Source organism: Siniperca chuatsi, linkage group LG1, assembly GCF_020085105.1.
Source record: "Siniperca chuatsi isolate FFG_IHB_CAS linkage group LG1, ASM2008510v1, whole genome shotgun sequence".
In the NCBI taxonomy this organism is placed as follows: domain Eukaryota; kingdom Metazoa; phylum Chordata; class Actinopteri; order Centrarchiformes; family Sinipercidae; genus Siniperca; species Siniperca chuatsi.
The window spans coordinates 4,664,816-4,682,773 of NC_058042.1; the positions used below are offsets into that span (position 1 = coordinate 4,664,816).

The 17,958-nt window shown below is 40.1% G+C and overlaps 1 protein-coding gene and 1 long non-coding RNA gene across 4 annotated transcripts in view; one reads left to right on the forward strand and one right to left on the reverse strand.

The window, feature by feature from the left end:
• samd4a (sterile alpha motif domain containing 4A) overlaps positions 1–14,658 on the forward strand; it is a 60,993-nt gene extending 46,335 nt beyond the window's left edge. For all 3 annotated transcript variants that reach the window (XM_044217274.1, XM_044217177.1, XM_044217355.1), the window contains 2 exons: positions 2,566–2,649; positions 7,366–14,658. In XM_044217274.1, coding sequence (XP_044073209.1) covers positions 2,566–2,649; positions 7,366–7,394 — 113 coding nt within the window. In that variant the 3' untranslated portion in view covers positions 7,395–14,658. The remainder of the gene's footprint in view (positions 1–2,565; positions 2,650–7,365) is intronic.
• A 65-nt stretch (positions 14,659–14,723) lies between these two features.
• On the reverse strand, positions 14,724–17,617 carry LOC122886351. Its single transcript, XR_006380336.1, has 2 exons — positions 17,048–17,617; positions 14,724–14,831 (listed from the first exon to the last, which is right to left on the reverse strand). It is a non-coding gene; the product is annotated as an uncharacterized LOC122886351 (long non-coding RNA).
• Between the last annotated feature and the right edge of the window lie 341 nt (positions 17,618–17,958).

A 17,958-nucleotide genomic window follows, 5' to 3' on the forward strand; every position in this document is an offset into this window, starting at 1 on the left:
AAAAAAATAAACAAAAATGCAATGTTGTTTGAAAACATAATTGAAAGATCATTTCTGATTTGAGCTGCCGTGTCGTCACCCCTGAAACCCCCCAGCCTAGACTCGCCCTGAAAGCTCCCCACACACAGTGTCCACACAGGCTCGGGTCATGGTAACCATCGGCGCCAGGCAGAGTGACCTTTAGTAGCCTCTGCTGACTGGACTTTGTCCCACAGGAACAGTAGACAGTAATAGGACAAGCTGGGACTTCCTCCGCTTTGTGTCACACACACACACACCAGACATGTCCTCTTTTTAGAATGAAGAGGAAAAACAGATTTAAAAAAGGAGGAGGGAAGTTGGAGGGAGAGTGGAGACTGTATGTGAGAGAGGAAGAGATAGAGGCAGGGAGGGAGGAAAGAGTCAGAGTCTCACAATGAGGCTCTTTGTGCAGAGGACAGGGCTCCCTGGCCCACTTTCCTTCCCTTCCTTCTCTCCCTGACTCACTCTCTGTCTTTACTTTCCCATCTCTCCCCATCCCTCCATCTCTCCTTTGACAACCCTGCAGAGTCATGCACACATAGCAGTCACCCTCAAGGGTGGCTATAGCTGGGTCTCGGCCAGAGTAACTGATTCGAAAGGCTAACCCCCCCCCACCCTCCTCTGTGTCTGGGCATATATGTGCGATCTGTCTTTCTCTCTGCCAACAGATGGATAAATAGACTTATTAAGTGAGACGCAGCATAGAAAAAGACGGGGTGAAGGAACAAGTGTGTGTCTATGTGTACAGTTTTCTCCAGTGTGTGTTTATGTCGCTGTAAGTCTGTGTGTACAGGGGGGGGTTGGAGCCTATAAATAGCGCAGTGTGGACTACTGGGCCTAACTCAGCTTTTCTCTCTGGCCACAGGGGATTTTCACTGTCCGGCCTGTGCTGAAGACTCAGCTAAGGACTAAATGGCTGGAAGGGGTTGCTAGGCTGTACTGTGGCCCAAATCTCCCCCCCCAACACACACATACTCCCCCCTTAAACCTCAACCCAACCCTCTACAAAACAGTCTCCACCCTGCTCGCAGCTGAGGCCAAGACAGCCAACAGCAACTAGCACCTCAGAGTTAAAAAAAAAAAAAAAAAAGGAGAAAGGGTGGCTTCAAGTCAAGTGTAAAGTTTAATTTATGTGATGAGCAGCCATTAGTTATATTATAATGTTTGAACATTATTATAATCTTAATAATGTTTCTGGTCGGAAACTTGGAAGTGACCAGCTGTGGAACCAGGATGTCTGATAATTAAGTCATTCTGCTGGCTTAATGATGTGAGGGCTGCAACTAAGGATTATTTTCAGTATTGATTAATCTGCCAATTACTTCCTCGATCGACTGATCGTTTAATCGACGAAATGTCAAAATAGTGAAAATATGCCCCTCACAATTATATTCAGTTTACAATTATATAAAACAGAAAAAAGGAGAAAATCCTCACGCGAGAAATTGGAGCCAGTGAATGTGAACGATTAATACATTATTTAAACAGTTGCCAATACATTTTCTGTCGATTAATCAACTAATGCTTTTTACTCTAACCAATTCCAAACACACGTGCATCTTCTATTCTTCCATTTACCACTAGGGCAAAGCGGGCTTTGCTTGAAGATAAATTTAAAAAGTAATTTCCCTGCAGTGTTTTGTTTCTGAACAGTACTACTTGCACACATAACACATCATACAGTATTTTTAGTTTTCAAACTTACAAGAAGGAGCTTATCAGGAGGACTTTGGGGCAGTACAAGAGGGCTACTATATGTTTAGTCTGGCTTGGGGATTATATTGACTCACCTGCGTAGGTGATAAGATTATACTGGCATATGACTATTCTGTAGCTTCATAAGATGATCAATATCAAGTTATCTTGATGTCAGTTCTGTTGACTTTATTAATCACAAAATATTTAAACGTTAGGTCTGATAATTAGAGTAGTTGCCATATTTCATATTGCCATGCAGTTCAAAGCAAAGAACATCAATTACATTACATCATATTTGGTGAATGTAAATTTTGTCCCCAATCCAGTGTCTCTCTCTCTCACACTCACACACACACACACACACACACACACACACACACACACACTCAATGTGAAAAAAGACACCATGCCCCTGCTGCAGCAGTGCAGTCATTGTTTTGATGTAGCATGTGTCTCAGAGCTGGAGTTAACAGTGTGGTATAATCTGATTATGAGGCTACACTCTGGTTGAGTGGACGACATTGTTCCAGTGGAGACTGATCTGAATTAATTTCTTTTGTTCTTTGCCAACTCGTCTGACGCTGATTTTATTTTTTAAGGGGGGGGGTTAAGCATAATTATGATTCTGTTTAATTATGATGAAAGGCCTCTGATTAAGAGAAAATTGAATGCAGCTTTTCCACACTTAATGAGGATCACTGATATTGTACATAATTTGAGGATCGACTGTAGAAAATAATTTGTAATTTGATTAAGTGGATTAAATAAGATTACGTTTTATTCACATGAATATAATTTAATCACCGTTACTGATGTTGCTTCAAATTTGTTTTTGTTACTGTACAGATCTTCAGTTGCCAGTGACAGAGCCAGACATCAACAATCGCCTTGAGTCTCTTTGTCTGAGTATGACAGAACACGCCTTGGGAGGTAACACACAGTTTTTAATTCTTCCTGATTATTAAATCATAATGCATAAGATACAGTTGTTCCAGAGATTAAATGTGGTTCAAGAACATGTAAGGCTTCCTCTTCTGCCAGTCTGTCTGTCTCTCTCTTTATTACATGAACACTACTACGCTGGTTATAAGCCTCATCCTGTCTTTGATCATATTCAGGATGTGATGTTTAGGTGGATCAGAGAGTAATGTGGTTATTCACATCCCTCCATACATGCTTATCACATAGTTCAGGTTTCTGGTGACTGTGTGGCAGTGATGTCATACAGTAAGTCCAAGACCACCACTGCAGAGAGCAGTCTCTGTCCTTTTTGTACCAACTGAATTATTTCAGCTGTTGAGAATTAATCCAATTTGGTTGCTGGCTACCGTGGCTTGATTTTTGACCTTTTTGTGTATTTGATTGCTTCATTTTGTCGCCAGGAATGGAAGACAAGAATGATAAACAAAAGCGTATTGACACATTTTTTGTGATTTCTCCCCCCATCCAGCTTGATGTAGAATATGTGACATATGTGAACGAACATTAATATGAAGTGAAATAATAGGCCTATTCTCAATCACTCAGTAAAAGAAATCAGAAACAAACTAAACTGAATAAAATTATTTTGTTCTGTCCAAAGTAAAATCATGTGACATTTCTTACATTTTAGGTTTTTAAGGACAAAAAAAACAGGCACATGACATCAATGCATTGATTCTGTTTTTCATTTACCTCTGTGCATTTCACAGTTTTTTACGTCTCCAGGAAGCCGTACGCCATTTGTAGCTTTCAGAATACGATCTGATTTTAGTTCTTTCGGTCGTCTCAGATGGTGTGGAGACCTGATGTGTCTCAGCTTTTCTTTGAGCTCTGTTTACAGTAACAGTTGGTATCTATGACTGTTGTGCACTGAAATCTCGTGTGCGCCTTAAAGCGCTCTGCGTTGCTATGACAACCGTGAGCTGTCATCACCAGTCTGCTGCAGCATAACTGCATATTTAACAGCGTTTTTAATATAGTGAGTTTGATGTATATTCCTAAATTTTGATATGTTCAAAAACACAATATAAAAATGCAGTTAATGTAAATGTTGCCTTGTTTTTTGACGTGGTGAAACATAAAAAAAAATCTGGTAAATTTAAATAAATCTTGTGGCGCCCCAGGGGGCCGTGGCATCCACTTCAGGAACCACTCTTCTTATTAATTTTATTGTTGTATCACAATGTTTAGGTCATGAGGTTTTAGCACTATATCACTCGAGTCGTTGTTGACAGCACTGCACAGGTAGCAGACAGCCAATAGAAACCTGTATAGTGTTTTGTTTCTGTTAGAGTGGTTTCTCTAACAGCGGTATAACATTGACACGCCCGTACATAAACATGTAAGCAGGACACTCTTGCTCTTGCTTCCACTCCATCAGCTTCAGTCATGAAAGCTTCTGTAAAGGCCAGCAGTTGGATCTGACTCGACCAGAACTTCTGTGTTATGTTTAAAGCCAAAAGCAAAGCCAAAACTCATATCAGTCAGTCAGTTAGTCAGTCATGTTCAGGCAAGGTCACTTTACTAGCTTAACACTGATCGTAAGGCTGATTTTGTGTGAACAGCTTAAAGTCTGGAGATCTTGTATGCCAAGCAGGTCCAAAACTCTGCAAGTTTGAAATCTGACAGCGATTCTGGCAACAGCCGAGGCGAGTTCAGCTCAAGAGGAAGATAAAATGGGAAGAGCCAGAGGAGAAAAGTTGGTTTTAGCAACAAAAAAAAACTCTCACTCACAAATATACATCATTAGACCTGCTATACAACTTTATTTAGAGGATTACGTCATATTTAAAAAATAACAATTATAAACTGAGTTAAAAAAAAAACTGTTGGAACAGTTCACGTTTAACTGTAGAGGAGGACATGGGAACACGTTTTTGAATGTTCGCATCACTTCACTAGTGGAAATATAAGCGTTTTTATGTGGTTTTGGCATTTATTATGGAAGGCAAACTTAATGAAAATGACTTGAAAATGCTAATGTGAATAGAACATTTTGAACACATAAAAAAAACACTTTTATGTGTATCAGCATTATACTGTGTGGCCTGAGTCAAGTCAGTCAGTTGGTGACCTAAGCAGAATATTCCCATGTACAGTGAATTTTAGTCACCTTTTTTTTTGGGTTAAAGTCAGTGCCAACTCCCCCCATCCCAAAACTCGACTGAGGTGAAGACAGTGGGCCTCAGTCCTCGGCACAGAACGGTGGACAAGTGCTGCTTTGTGTGTGTGTGTGTGTGTGTGTGTGTTAGGAGTAGGTTGTGTGTGAGGTGGAGAGCAAAACGAAGGAGTACGTTTAACTGAAGAAACTCCTTAATCAGAGTTTCGCCTTCTTCTAGTCTCTTGCACCCAAACATCCAGCTGTCTGTGGTGAGCTTCAGAAACATGACTTGGTAACTGAATCCGAACCAGCTACAGGAAATGATTTAGAACACAGTGTTTCATGGGTTTAAGGAAAAGGATGTTGACATTTAAGTCTGCAGTTGGTTTTTGGAAAGTCTAGTGTAACAAAAATTAACTCAGAACTCTGGACTGATGTTCATATTCAGTTCAATTAAATTTTATTTATATAGTGCCAATTCATAACAGAACTTAACTCATTGCACTTTTCCTATAGAGCAGGTCTAGATCGTACTCTTTATAATATTAATTACAGAGACCCAACAAATCCCACCATGAGCAAGCACATGGCGACAGTGGCAAGAAAAAACTTCCTTTAAGAGGCAGAAACCTCGGACAGAACCACTCGACTCAACGGTGGGCGGCCATCCGTCCTTGCCATGTTAGGTTTAGAGAGAGAGATTCAGCTGCTATATTTTGTCATAATGTATATTCCTAAACTCCAGAGATTGTAAATTACACTGAGAAATGTAAGAGTGCACAGTCCATCGTGATAAGGACTAGAACCGGATTTGCTGCACAAATCTCAACCCTGCTGAGATGAAAACTCAAGAAGCAAACTGCTTGTGAGTCTGTGACTTTAATTTTCAAGCCCTGGCTCACTTATAATTGGACTGTGAAGATAAACAAAATACAACAACTTACAAACCAACAGGGGATGCACCAATCCCATCCACTGGATCGGTATCTGTGCCAGTGTTGACCTTAAGTGGATCGGGTATTGGCCACGATGTGACTGATCCACATTGAATACAGTTGCTTCATCAATGTCATTATTAAACACTGTCTCCAGTCCAACCAGTCCCTCGTCTCAAGTTACCTTACATAAAATGTATTCCAGTGAGTCCCACACAGTTTGGTATACAGATTTCAAATTTGTGAAAAAGAGAGCACTGATATCTGATCAGTTCTTGGTATTGCTCTATCCTGCACATGCTTTATATCCTGCACTTGCTTATTGCACTTCTGGTTAGACCTAAACTGCGTTTCGTTGTCTTGTACTTGTACATCTGTAATGACAATAAAGTTGAATCTAATCTAATCTAATCTATTGGCAGATATTCTGAATTGACGTGTTGGACTATTATTGGTACATTCCTACAACTAACTACAACAATATAAAAAATCAAAACAAAGAGTTTATTTTGAGTTACACAAGTAAGTGTATTAGCTTGAAATTCCGGTTGAGGCTAAGTGTGAATTAATCGCGAAGGTGCCAGGATACCAAACTGCACAAAAAAGAACAGGCAGATCTTTTTCTCTGCCTGGAGACTCTTTTGGGAGAATGAATGCGGGTGTGAAATAAAAAACTCATCAGATCAAGTTCAGCAACAATATTAAACACGTTCAGCTACTCTAAACATTTACTTGAACATTTACTAACAGCTTTAGTTGGTCTGTTTACCCTTGACTCTTGTGTTATACAGTAAATTCTGTACGGTGCTGCACTATTCAGCTCACAATGACAATAACATGCCCTTTCAGGCGTTTCCTATCATGATGGAGGCTTTATTTTTGTTGAATAAAGATGTCCACCAGTGTGAAGCTTGATAACATTTTCCTCTTCAGCCACACCAGAGGCAACAGCTGTCAGACTGTTGTTTTTCTCTATCAGTGTTTTGACAGATGTGTTGTTTTCTCACCATGACAGTGTGGGCCTTGGCCCCTCACTGTTCAGCAAGCCAGAAAAGCTTCAGGCCTTCTTTACAAACTGTTCATGGCTCAGTGAGATCACTACTACACGACGACTAGCATCGTAAAGGGACGCAAGAATAGTAGACAGGAGAATAACATTTAATAAGTGTAAGAAGTAAAATGAATCAAAACTGTGGTTGAAATTAGTTTCTTTTCTTTTTTTTAACCTTATAGCAAATTTGGGAGATTAGCAGGGAATCTGTTCCAAAGGCAGAGAGGGGCATAAACGCTAAATACTGCCTCTACAGCCAATTTGGCTGTAGTTACCAGGCCAGCACAGATTAATCTGAAGCAACTATTTGGCTCACATGGAACAAGGAAATCGGACATATAAGTTAGTGCTTGACTGCTATGAGATCTGAAATCCTTCTCTGTACCAGCTTATTCTTGTTCAGGGTCACAGGAAAGCTGGAACCTGTCCCAGCATTGAAGAGTTTTATCTTCATCAGGACCCTTGATTCTACATCCACACTATGATTACACCGGCCCTAACCCAGTCTGTGGATGCTGATGACGTTTTCACTGAATTAAACACTAATGCCTTTCCTTCTCTCTGCTGTTCCTCTTTAGACGGTGCTGACCGCACATCAACAATATGAAATGAGGACCTGAGTGAGAGCAGTAGGGCAGCGCAGGTTCACGAGGCTCTCTCACGATAAGTCACCTCGAGATCATCAGCCCTCCTGCCCCCTCTCCCTGTAGAGCTCAACCAAAGGATCGGGCGGGATCCAAGAAACACAAGAGAGCTGATCATCAAACGGCTAACACAAGCTATCATATTGGCACCGTCCATCGGGTCTGAAAAACACACTTCCTGCTCCGCCAGCATGCTCACAGTCACCTGCGTCTGGGTGAGGAGAGAGAAAAGCATTGAACACGGCCTGGACAGTGTGTGAACAGGCCCCCCCGGAGAGGCCAGAATCAGTACTGCAGTCCAGTCAGTCCCAACAGAAGGGAGACGCTGGCCTGTTGATCAGGGCCCAGTGAGACTGAGGCCCTTTCCCTCTCCGACACCCTCTGGTCCCCGCACATCGGCCACAGCTCGTGGCATCTTTCAAATCCAAAACAGTACCTCAGACCCAAAAACAAGACGAGACAAGCAGAGCTAGAAGGACGCAGAAGGAAGTTTGGGATTTCTTTCAGTGAGGACTGAGTGTCCAGCGAGGACGCTTGTAGAGCTCGGGAAGGCCACTTGCTCAGTATTGGGTGGCAAAAAATCATTTATTTGTATTGTATGTATTTATTGTTTACATAATGATGCTACTTTCAAAGGGTACAGAAACATGTATGAATTTCAGGTATGAATCGTGTTATATTCTGTAAAGCCTTGGCTGTGTGCCAGCTTTACGTCCCACGAGTAGCCATCACGCTAGTTTACAACCAACGTGCTTATTCTTTATTTTAACAGTCAACAACAAAGACGTGTTGGCTTGAACATCTACCGAGAGAGAAAGAGGTAGAGCAGTGACTAGGGATAAGAGGAAGAAGGGGATGTGGAGAAAGACACAGAAAGTGGTGGAAGAAAGAATGACGCTGAAGTGATACTGGAAAGGGAAGTGGATGTTTAAAGGAGAAAGATATCAGAGGCAGGACCTTTGATCGGCTGAAGATGACAGAGGAAGATGATGTCATGTCTAATCATATTGAGTCTGTTCATGTGAGTGAGTGTAGGAGGAAGTGAATTTGGCACCGGTCAGTTACATATTGTTTATCCATAGCATGTACTGTATGAACTCTTTGAATTCAGAGCCTTTGTTGGCACAATACATTGAAAATGTAGGTTTTTATACACGTAAATGGGAGATTAATACGGCTGTATCGTCAGTGGGATCTGTCTGCATGTTCAGATACTGGGTTTAGTTATTTTTCTAAAGCAGGGTGATGTGCTTAAGCTGCATGTTACAACTAAATATCTTTCTTGGAGGAAAGGAAGATTGTGAAATGTGGCGTAGAGAAGATGGCAGAAAAAAACAGGAGGTCGATTTGGTTTCCACTCAGACCGCGTTGCAGAGAGGATTTCAACATTGGAGAAATCACACACTGTCAATCCATGAAGGGTAGATTTCCCAGAGATTGTCTCATTAGTGCTTACCTCCACCTGCTGGCCAAACACAGTCATGGCGGGACAGACGCTGAAGTCCATAGACACACAGGCACTCTGCAGATTATTGCAAAATCATTTATGAGCAACATTTGGAGAAATATCAGTGCTGCAGGAATTCAAAGATTGCCCGTGTAACGTGGTCTTCTGTCTGCTCTGTCAGTGCAGGCCTACATGGAATTTATTTTTATTTTGTTTTATTCTGAATCTCATGGTTATTCTGTGTCTTAATATTTATCCTCAGTTTATTGCATCTGGAATATAGACTTTATAAGAATAGGTTTTAATTGAAATAAGCTGGTCAGGAAACTCCCCTCTGTGCCGCTTTCAACTGAGCACGTGCGCTGAGAGTCCTGACCCCGAACGGTCATCATTGAGGGTTATTGATTATTATTGTTCAGTTTCTTCATTAGTTTGTTGCAATTCTATAGTATTTCCTTTGTATCCTGCACTTGATATGACAATGTGATACACTAAAATCCAAACGTTCATGGCTCAAGCAACAGTTTTGTGCTTTGGAGTCGGATCACACGGAGCAGATTGAAGAGATGAGAGTGACACTCGCTCTCGACTGTCGAGCTACAGTCTCAGCGGACAGACGGAAGTCAAGCGGAATAACCACCTCAGGTGGCGATGTTGAATCTCTCAGCAGAGACAAAAGGCTCCTGACGCCTCTCATCGACCTTAAATGATTTCTGTTTGTCTGATGTTGGAGTTGAAAATGCTCTCTTCTTATGTCAGGGCTGAGTCATCCACACAGTGTTTGTGCATGGTTTAGCTCATTTTCTACCCTTTGAACACACATTACATTACTAGCAACTATTTTTAGATATTTTTATGTTTTTCCAACCTTTCCAAGTTCCCATTCATTTTATTATGGTATTAATATGAACTCACGTAGTCTTGACACCTCTCTGAGAAAGTTAATCCATCACAGTAAACATCGTGTCTGCGTTTACTTTTGAAGATAGTGCAGTGTAGGCTTTTTAAAAGATCTACACCTACAAACAAATTACCATGCCATGCCGGCATGATGTTTGCTGTCATGACTCACCTTCTGCACCGAAATAGAAACCACTCTCTACCTACAAGTTTGGGAAAACATAATGTAGAAATCTAAAAACACTACAGTACACTTTAAAAATATCCAGCAGTGATGCATTCAGTGTGTGACCTGCTAAAACATGCAGAAATTCTGTAATGGAGCCTTATTTCGCCTCTGACGGGCCCGTCTGGACCCCAAACCGCCATCTTGATTGGTTGAACATGGCTTCAGATCCAGTGATGGTGGCTAGAACCTGCAGTCTGGATCTGTGCACACTCAGACAAACAGCCCACACACACACACACACACACACACACCACAGATAAAGAGTGTGTGTTGTTAGTTTTACAGCCGTGACATCGCTGCGCACTCTTCAGATTTTTGTCTCAGTGTTTCAAGTGTTTGTGTGTTTTCTGCTCTTATACTTAGCCTATAAGAGCCAATCAGACGTCATCAGTACGTTTGTGAACGAAGATGAAGATTCCACCAAAGCATGAATGTGACATGAATCCATTTTAATCCCGAATGGGGAAACTGATGTTACACCTTTTGACATCTTTGTTTTTTCTGATGCTCCTCACTGAGAAGCAGACTGTTTCAGTGTCACTGCCATATGAGTCAGTACTTAAAGTAGATACAATTATTTATTCTTTTTTTTTTTTCATAATTTTTGCAGAGGTGATACTTTTAGTCATTTAGGTGTATTATTATTTAAAGTACCATATGTATTAACATGTTATGGCTGGTGACCATACGTACATCTCAAATATTAACATAGTTATTGTTGACTTTGACTATTTTTTTCTTGTATTTTTTTGTTGCTGTTGTTGAACTATAATCTTGTTTGTATCTATCAGTGTCATGATGAGATTTTTCATGTGAAGCTTCGCTGTCAGAGCGCAGCCGAGAGCCGGTCCATCACAGATACATCGATTCACGTTTGGTTACAAAATTCACGTTGGACGAGCTGTCAGCAAACAAAACAGCGGTGTGTTGTTGTGGTAGTCTTTGGCAGGCCAGGAAGTAGACTGTTCCATTCTGATCTGGAGTCTGAACTTGGTGCTGTGGGTGTAGTCCTTTTGTAACTCTATGGTCCTGAGTGGGAGAGACTTATACTGTAGGTTACTAGGTATGTTACTTTAGAGGATAAGGCTGGCATTATTCTATATTTTCCCTATTGTCAACAAATCCCATGAAAAGACCAAAGGCGCTTCTCATTTCTCTATTTTGTAAAATGCATCTCGAGGAGAGAGGAGGCTTGCTGGAGGAGCTAAGAGCGAGGATGCACGGGTGTATCCTTTGCATCCGTGACGTATAAAAGAGTCGTGACACGCTTCATATTTAATTGACGTCGCTTTAAAATGACGGCTCCGAAGCAAGGATGTCTCATTTTGTTAAACGCATGTTGCCTCCACTCCTCTCTCGTCCTCCGCTTGCATCTCAGGTGGGAGGGACTAAGACGCGAGGACAGGAAGCGAGGAAAGGAATCATGGATGTACAATCTGAGAAATGAGCAGAGTGGCAAAACCAACAATGTTTTAGTCCGTCTCTCAATACTTTCCTACTTCCCTTCCCTGTCTGTCCCAATACTAAGCACATTGGTTCCTACTGAAGATGTAAACCTTTAAAAACAGGTCAAAGTATTTTGTTTCTTTTATTTATTTATTTTAAAAATCAGTAATTTCCTAAAACAGCTGCTCACTGCAGTTTATCAAACAAACAGGAGGAAATAGTGCATTTGTTGGGGACTATTTTCAGCGGCGGATGAATCCACATGTGGTGCTGTAGTGAGTGTTTGGGGCAGCAGGACGGTGTGTGTGGGACTGAGTCAGAATAAACTACAGTGTGTGTGTTCATGGTGATGAAGGAACATGTCACCCAGTGCAACAGAGCGGCTCACTGATGTGTTTTTAACAGTTTCTGGACAACAGTGGAGCTCTACGGCTCAGAGGAGGAAGATCCATCGTGTTAGGATCAGTTCATTGTTGGTTTGGCTCTGCACATGAGATTTGTTTATATTAAGAAAAGTAGAGAATATCACCAGACTTATCCTTTTTAAACATGTTTTACATCACTTCAGTCAGTAATGTAATCAAAGGGATTACTGAAACTGGTATTTTTGCAGTATTTTTATTTACTTTCATATCACTTTGCCATGTTTGAGTTATAAAGGTGTTGATACAAAGTTCAGGAGATTTATTTCAGTTTTGCAGAAAAACACGAGTTCTCGTCTGTGCCACGTTTTATAGAAATACTGACTGACAGCGTTTAAATAACCCGAGTTTGTGATTTTTCTTGATGACCTAACAGAGTAGAGTTACATGTTTTGTATTCAGAGTTGAAAACGACGCCACAGGCCTCCAGTTTCTACTCAACCCTGGTTTCCTGCAGCATCTCTGGGTCAAAGAGACGTCCAAGTGAACATACCTGTGACGGGACATTGGAGGGTAACAGCTCTGAGGTCTGCATCATTACACATCTCTTCAAACCAAATGCTTTATTTTTATTTTTTCTAAATGCATATCAGCTCTGTGGGTGTCCAGGAGTGCTTCTAACGCTGTGCACACTGCAGTATTAACAGTTAGATGACGCCTTGATATTCCAAAAACATTTAATGTACTTTAAGTTGAGACATGTATGCTGTTTTGTATCTTATTTTTGTCATAGATTCTGCAGTTTAGTCAGTTAATGTTGTTATGGGATGCCAATACTTGTCTTTTTTGTTTTTTTGGTTTTTTTTGTAAATTCAGCAGCATCCATTCTGTAACAAAGTGTTACCGCTTGACTGTGCTCCTTTATTTCATTTAGTTTTATTTTATCAAAGAGCCGATGTCCTGTATTGACTGCAGGCTTACGTATATATTTGACAAAAGAATATTGTATGTTTAATAATAAAAAAACACAAAAAAGACAAAAAGTTGAAGAAAATGCAGAAAAAAGAAAAGGTGAACATTGAAAAAAGTGTAATTTATATTTTAAAACCGCATGCACGAGGCTGGGAAAGTCACATTTAGGATAACAAATGGCAGTGCCTTTTTTGTACTCGAGACATTCACCCCAAATGTAAATGGTTTTATAAAGACTTTAGAAACTGTAATGTTACAGGATGAAACTAGTGACAGCTGTGTCGGGTCTCGTTCACACTGCAGCTAAAAGTGTCCTAATTCAGATTGTAGATAATGTAATGTAGGTACAGTACAGGGAGAATTAATCAATAAATTCATTGATTGAATTCCGTTTTTCTAACTTTCCAAATCATAAATCTGGTTCATATCTGACCCATGACCGTGTGACCATATTATTGATGCTGGTTTTATGTCACATATCCACAGAACTCATCACTGTGTCCAAAAAGTCACTCATGTTTGATGTTCGTAGAGAAAAATAATATTTAATTAATTCAGTTTTTATTTGGGGAGATTCTTTAAATGTGGCTGCAGCACCCACGTCATCCCCACAGTGATAATTGTCTGGGCTGATCAGTATCAAATACAGGGCTGCCGCTAATGATTATCTTCATTATCGATTAATCCGCTGATTATTTTCTTTATTTCATTTGGCCTATAAATGTTTAGAAAATAGTAAATGTCCATCAGGTGATGTCTTTTCAAATAGCTTCTCTTTTTTTTTTCCTTTTTTGTGTCTGACCAACAGTCCCAAACCCAAAGATACTCAGCTTATAATAATGTGAGATCCTCACATTTGAGAAGCTGTAACCATCAATGATTTATGATTAATTATCAAACCACAACAATTTCACAAATACCGTCCTCGACTTGAGCTGTGATTTTAATACCGCGGCAGTGAGACGCATCAATTCTCCAAATTCAGATGAGTGTATATATACACGTGTTGTAGCGCCATCTGCGGTCCGATCAGTGCAATGTCGAGTAAAAATGATGACAACTGGAGATGCGTTGAACCGATATGCTACAATAGATCTCAATCTCTTGTGCATAAAGTTTCCTTATTTCTCAATATTTGTCACTCAAACTGCATTTTCACAGCAGGAGCTCCATTGTTTTCTGTTCGTTTGAAGTGATGAGCTATAATGTCATTAAGTTCCCACTTACAGTTTAGAGGTGATTGCAGTTAGATTCTCGTGTACACGATGCAGTGAGGTGTACAGATTGTGAATTGGGACAAAAGAAGCAGTGGCGTCAGATCAGTACTCCGTATCGGAGGATATCCCGAGTTTAGGATCTGAATCGTCATCACAATCCAACAAGTAAACTTGTTTTGCTGTTTATCCGAGCAGCACCTGAGGCAACGACACAAATCAGCGTTAAGGCAAAGTTCAGTGCGTGTGTCCAGGCGGAATATCAGCCTCGCAGCCGACACGTCAGACCTTTTGCAGTCACTAATTTAAGCAGCTTCACGTCTCTCAAAAACTAAACGTGAACATTCAAACACAAACTTGAATCTGAATGGAACAGCGAGGCGTGCAGTGTGAACGTGGCCTGTTGTGTCTGTGCTCTGTAGGAACTTCTTAATGCTGATATCAAGTTATGAATTATTCTGGTCTGTACAACAACAACAAAAAAGAAGAAGAAGAAATGTGTGGATGGCTGGGTGATTGTGTGTGTGTGTGTGTGTGTGAGAGTGTGTGAATACATTCAAGTGTTTTTCAATGTGTCTTGCTGTAATTTTGTCGCGACGTACCAGAATGCTGTGACTTGGCATGCCCCCGTTATACATAAAAAAAAGTTGTAACTCCTCCAGCGTGCGTGTGTGTGTGTGTGTGTGTGTGTGTGTGCGAGAGATTCAGTCTCGACAGTAAAACAGGGTTCAAAAGGCGTTTTTATTTTATAGCCGGTGGAGATCTGCAGGTTTGAGATGGATTTCACTTTAACGTCATCGTTTCACATCATGGAAGCGTCTCATGTCTTCCTTTTAACAAAAATAAAAACAAAAAAAACATATTTTTAGGCCTTGAATTTGAACAAAAACGACTTTCACTAAAACCAAGTCACTGACTCGACCTTGAATAGCTTCCAACACTGAGTGCAGAATTATATTAAAACATAGTCAGTTCAAACTCTTAAAGAGGCACTCCGCTGATTTCTGTATGAAATCCCACTTCATACTTCTACTCCACTACAGCTTTAGCTAGTAGTTACTTTACAAATATACAAAACATTTGAAGAATCTATAAAATATGATGTTCTGTAATAAATTAAACTACCCAACAGTTTATACAAGAACAGGTGAAATGAGAGAAAGTTATTTTGACAATCATTGAGTCGTCGTTCATGCAAAACCAAACATTTTATGGTTCCAGCTTCACAAATGTGAGGATTTGCTGCTTTTCCTATCAATAGTTTTGGGCTCTGGGTCGTTGTGACGGCATTTCTCACTATTTTTTTTTAGAATTTTTACAAACCAAACAATCGATTAATGGAGAAAATGATCAGCAGATTGATCCAGAATGAAACTAATCATTAGCTCCAGCTACAGCAGCAACATCCTGCTTTTACATTAATGCATCAGTAATCATAATCTAATAATATATAACAGTATAACAGTCACAGGGGACATTTTATTGCATTGAGTACTTTTAACTTTTAATACAAAGTACATTTTCCTGATTATACTTCCATACTGTAACTTAACATTTTCAAAGCAGGACTTTTACTTGTAACAGAGTATTTTTACAGTGTGGTGTTAGTGCTTTTACTCAAGGATCTGAATACTTCCTGCACCTCTGGGAGTACTCAGCTGTACGATGTTGTGTGGTTTTTAAACGGTTATCTCTGCTTGAGCTTAGAGACTTAAGATGTTTAACAGAGGGCCTTCGTTACAGTCCGGAGGAGAAAGATGTGGCCATTAAGGAGGCACGGGGTTTACTTAAAGACGCCATCAAGTTGCATGATGGGAAGTGTAGGATCCAGTGTTTTTGGAGCTTGACTAATACTAGGAACTCAAAGTCAGGATATCTCGGCCTCTTCTGCATCAATTTTGACCTTTTCTCTGTCTCTTGTGAGTCTCAGCTTTATAGAAGTGCGACACTAAATCGCTGGAGTTCCCTTTTTATCGGCGAAAGCCGTGCAGGATGTTAAAGTGTATCACATGTACACTTGATGGAGCCGAGGAGCAACAATTGTATGGGTTCAAACAAGAGTTAATGAGATTTAGGGTTTGTGAAATGATGATCACGATTTGTGGTTGTAGAAAGAATTTAAGAACGTCTAAGATCAATCAAAGTTACACGCACGCGCACACACGTTAAAGGTACACGTATGAATTTTGAATGTGTGCTTACAGTTTCACAAAATGCGGGGAGTTTTTACACCGCTCAGATGTTCACAAAAACACTTATTCGTGTGACCTCACCAATGACATAATTTGTGCACATATTTTAAGTTTTCTTCACAGGTTTACAAAGGGTGGTGATAAAACAACCACAGGCTTTGAATTCATTTCTGAACATCAGCATGTTTTTCACCCAAAACAGTTTGAGCAGAAACATGAAAATGATCAAGATGCAGTCGGCCCTCAACTTGAAATCTACCCTGAAATCTACTTTTAGGCACTTTTTCAATTATAAACAAAAATAAGGAAGGAAGCGTTGAGGCTGGCCATGCACTATTATGTATTATATACGACCACTGGGGGGCGCCAAAGTGTCAGGGAGCGACTTTAATGATGAAAAAGAACCATTTTTGTTTGTTAATGGATCAAAATCTAACAAAAAATAATCACTGTTAATCACTTTGGGAATTATATTATGTACTATTACTATGGTTTGAGTTTTTCTCTTCATTTCAGTGAAAAATTTTGCCTTTTAAAGCTACAAGTTCTAACTTTTTGTGTGGTGAGTGTGGCGTCAAAGCAGGGGAAGCACTGTCGAAAGGTTTTAGTTTGAGCTGCTTCTTCAGTTTGGAGAGTTGAATATACAAACCAGACCCTCGCCGCTGTGAGGTTGATGGTGAATGAAATGAACAAAACTCAGGGTAGAGCAGCTGAGTCATTCCTCTATCAGACACCCAGATCATGATCAGCTCCACCTGCTGTTCACTCTGGGCTCACGGCCAGATTAACCCGCCAATGAGCTTATTGCATTCAGCTGTGGAGGTTCAACATAAAGACAACGGGACGCTCCTCACCCGCTGGAGGACGACCCTCGTTACATGGGACGGCAGCGTGTTTCCAGCTCAGTGCTCATCGTGCCATTTTGTAAAGTTGGTGCATTAGAAGCTTTAATTAAACTTTATTGTAAGCAAGGAGCTTCCTCCTGTAGACACAAAAGAACATTACATGCTAAACGTTAGCTTATCTCGTGTTCACTCACATTCAAACTGTAAATATGATATTATGTTAATTAGGCGGGATAAACATTGTTCACGTCAGCCTCCTAGTTGTTTAACTTATTTACTAAAATGTCAACAGACTACTGGCAAACTGGCCACAAAGCCCAGTGGTGGAATGTAACTAAGTACATTTACTCAAGTACTGTACTGAAGTACTTGGACTTGTTGCCGTACTTGTACTTTACTTGAGCATTTCCATTTTATGCTACTTTATACTTCGACTCCACTACAATTTCAAAGCAAATATTGCACTTTTTTACTGCACTACATTTATTCGACAACATTAGTTACTAGTTACTTTGCAGATTAACATTACTAATACAAAATATAAACTTACTTTTACTTAAGAGTTTGAATGCAGGACTTTTACTTGCAACAGAGTATTTTCACTGTGTGGTATTAGTACTTTTACTTAAGTTAAAGATCTGAATACTTTTTCCACCACTGGCAAAGCCACTGTTGCTAACATTTAAATAAAATCGTGTATTAACATTAGTTCAGTAGATTCAATGTATTAAAAATGAGCTTTGTGTTTGTTTGTATCTGATTTAATTTGTTAATTAACTGCTACAAAGTTGTAAAATGTGTATGACAGCAAAAATAGCTAACTTAGGCTATTGATATGGTGTAACTGTGAGGCTAGCAGTGTGGGGAAACCATCTTGGAGTCACAATAACAGGAGCTTTTCCCGTTTTTCACCGCATGAA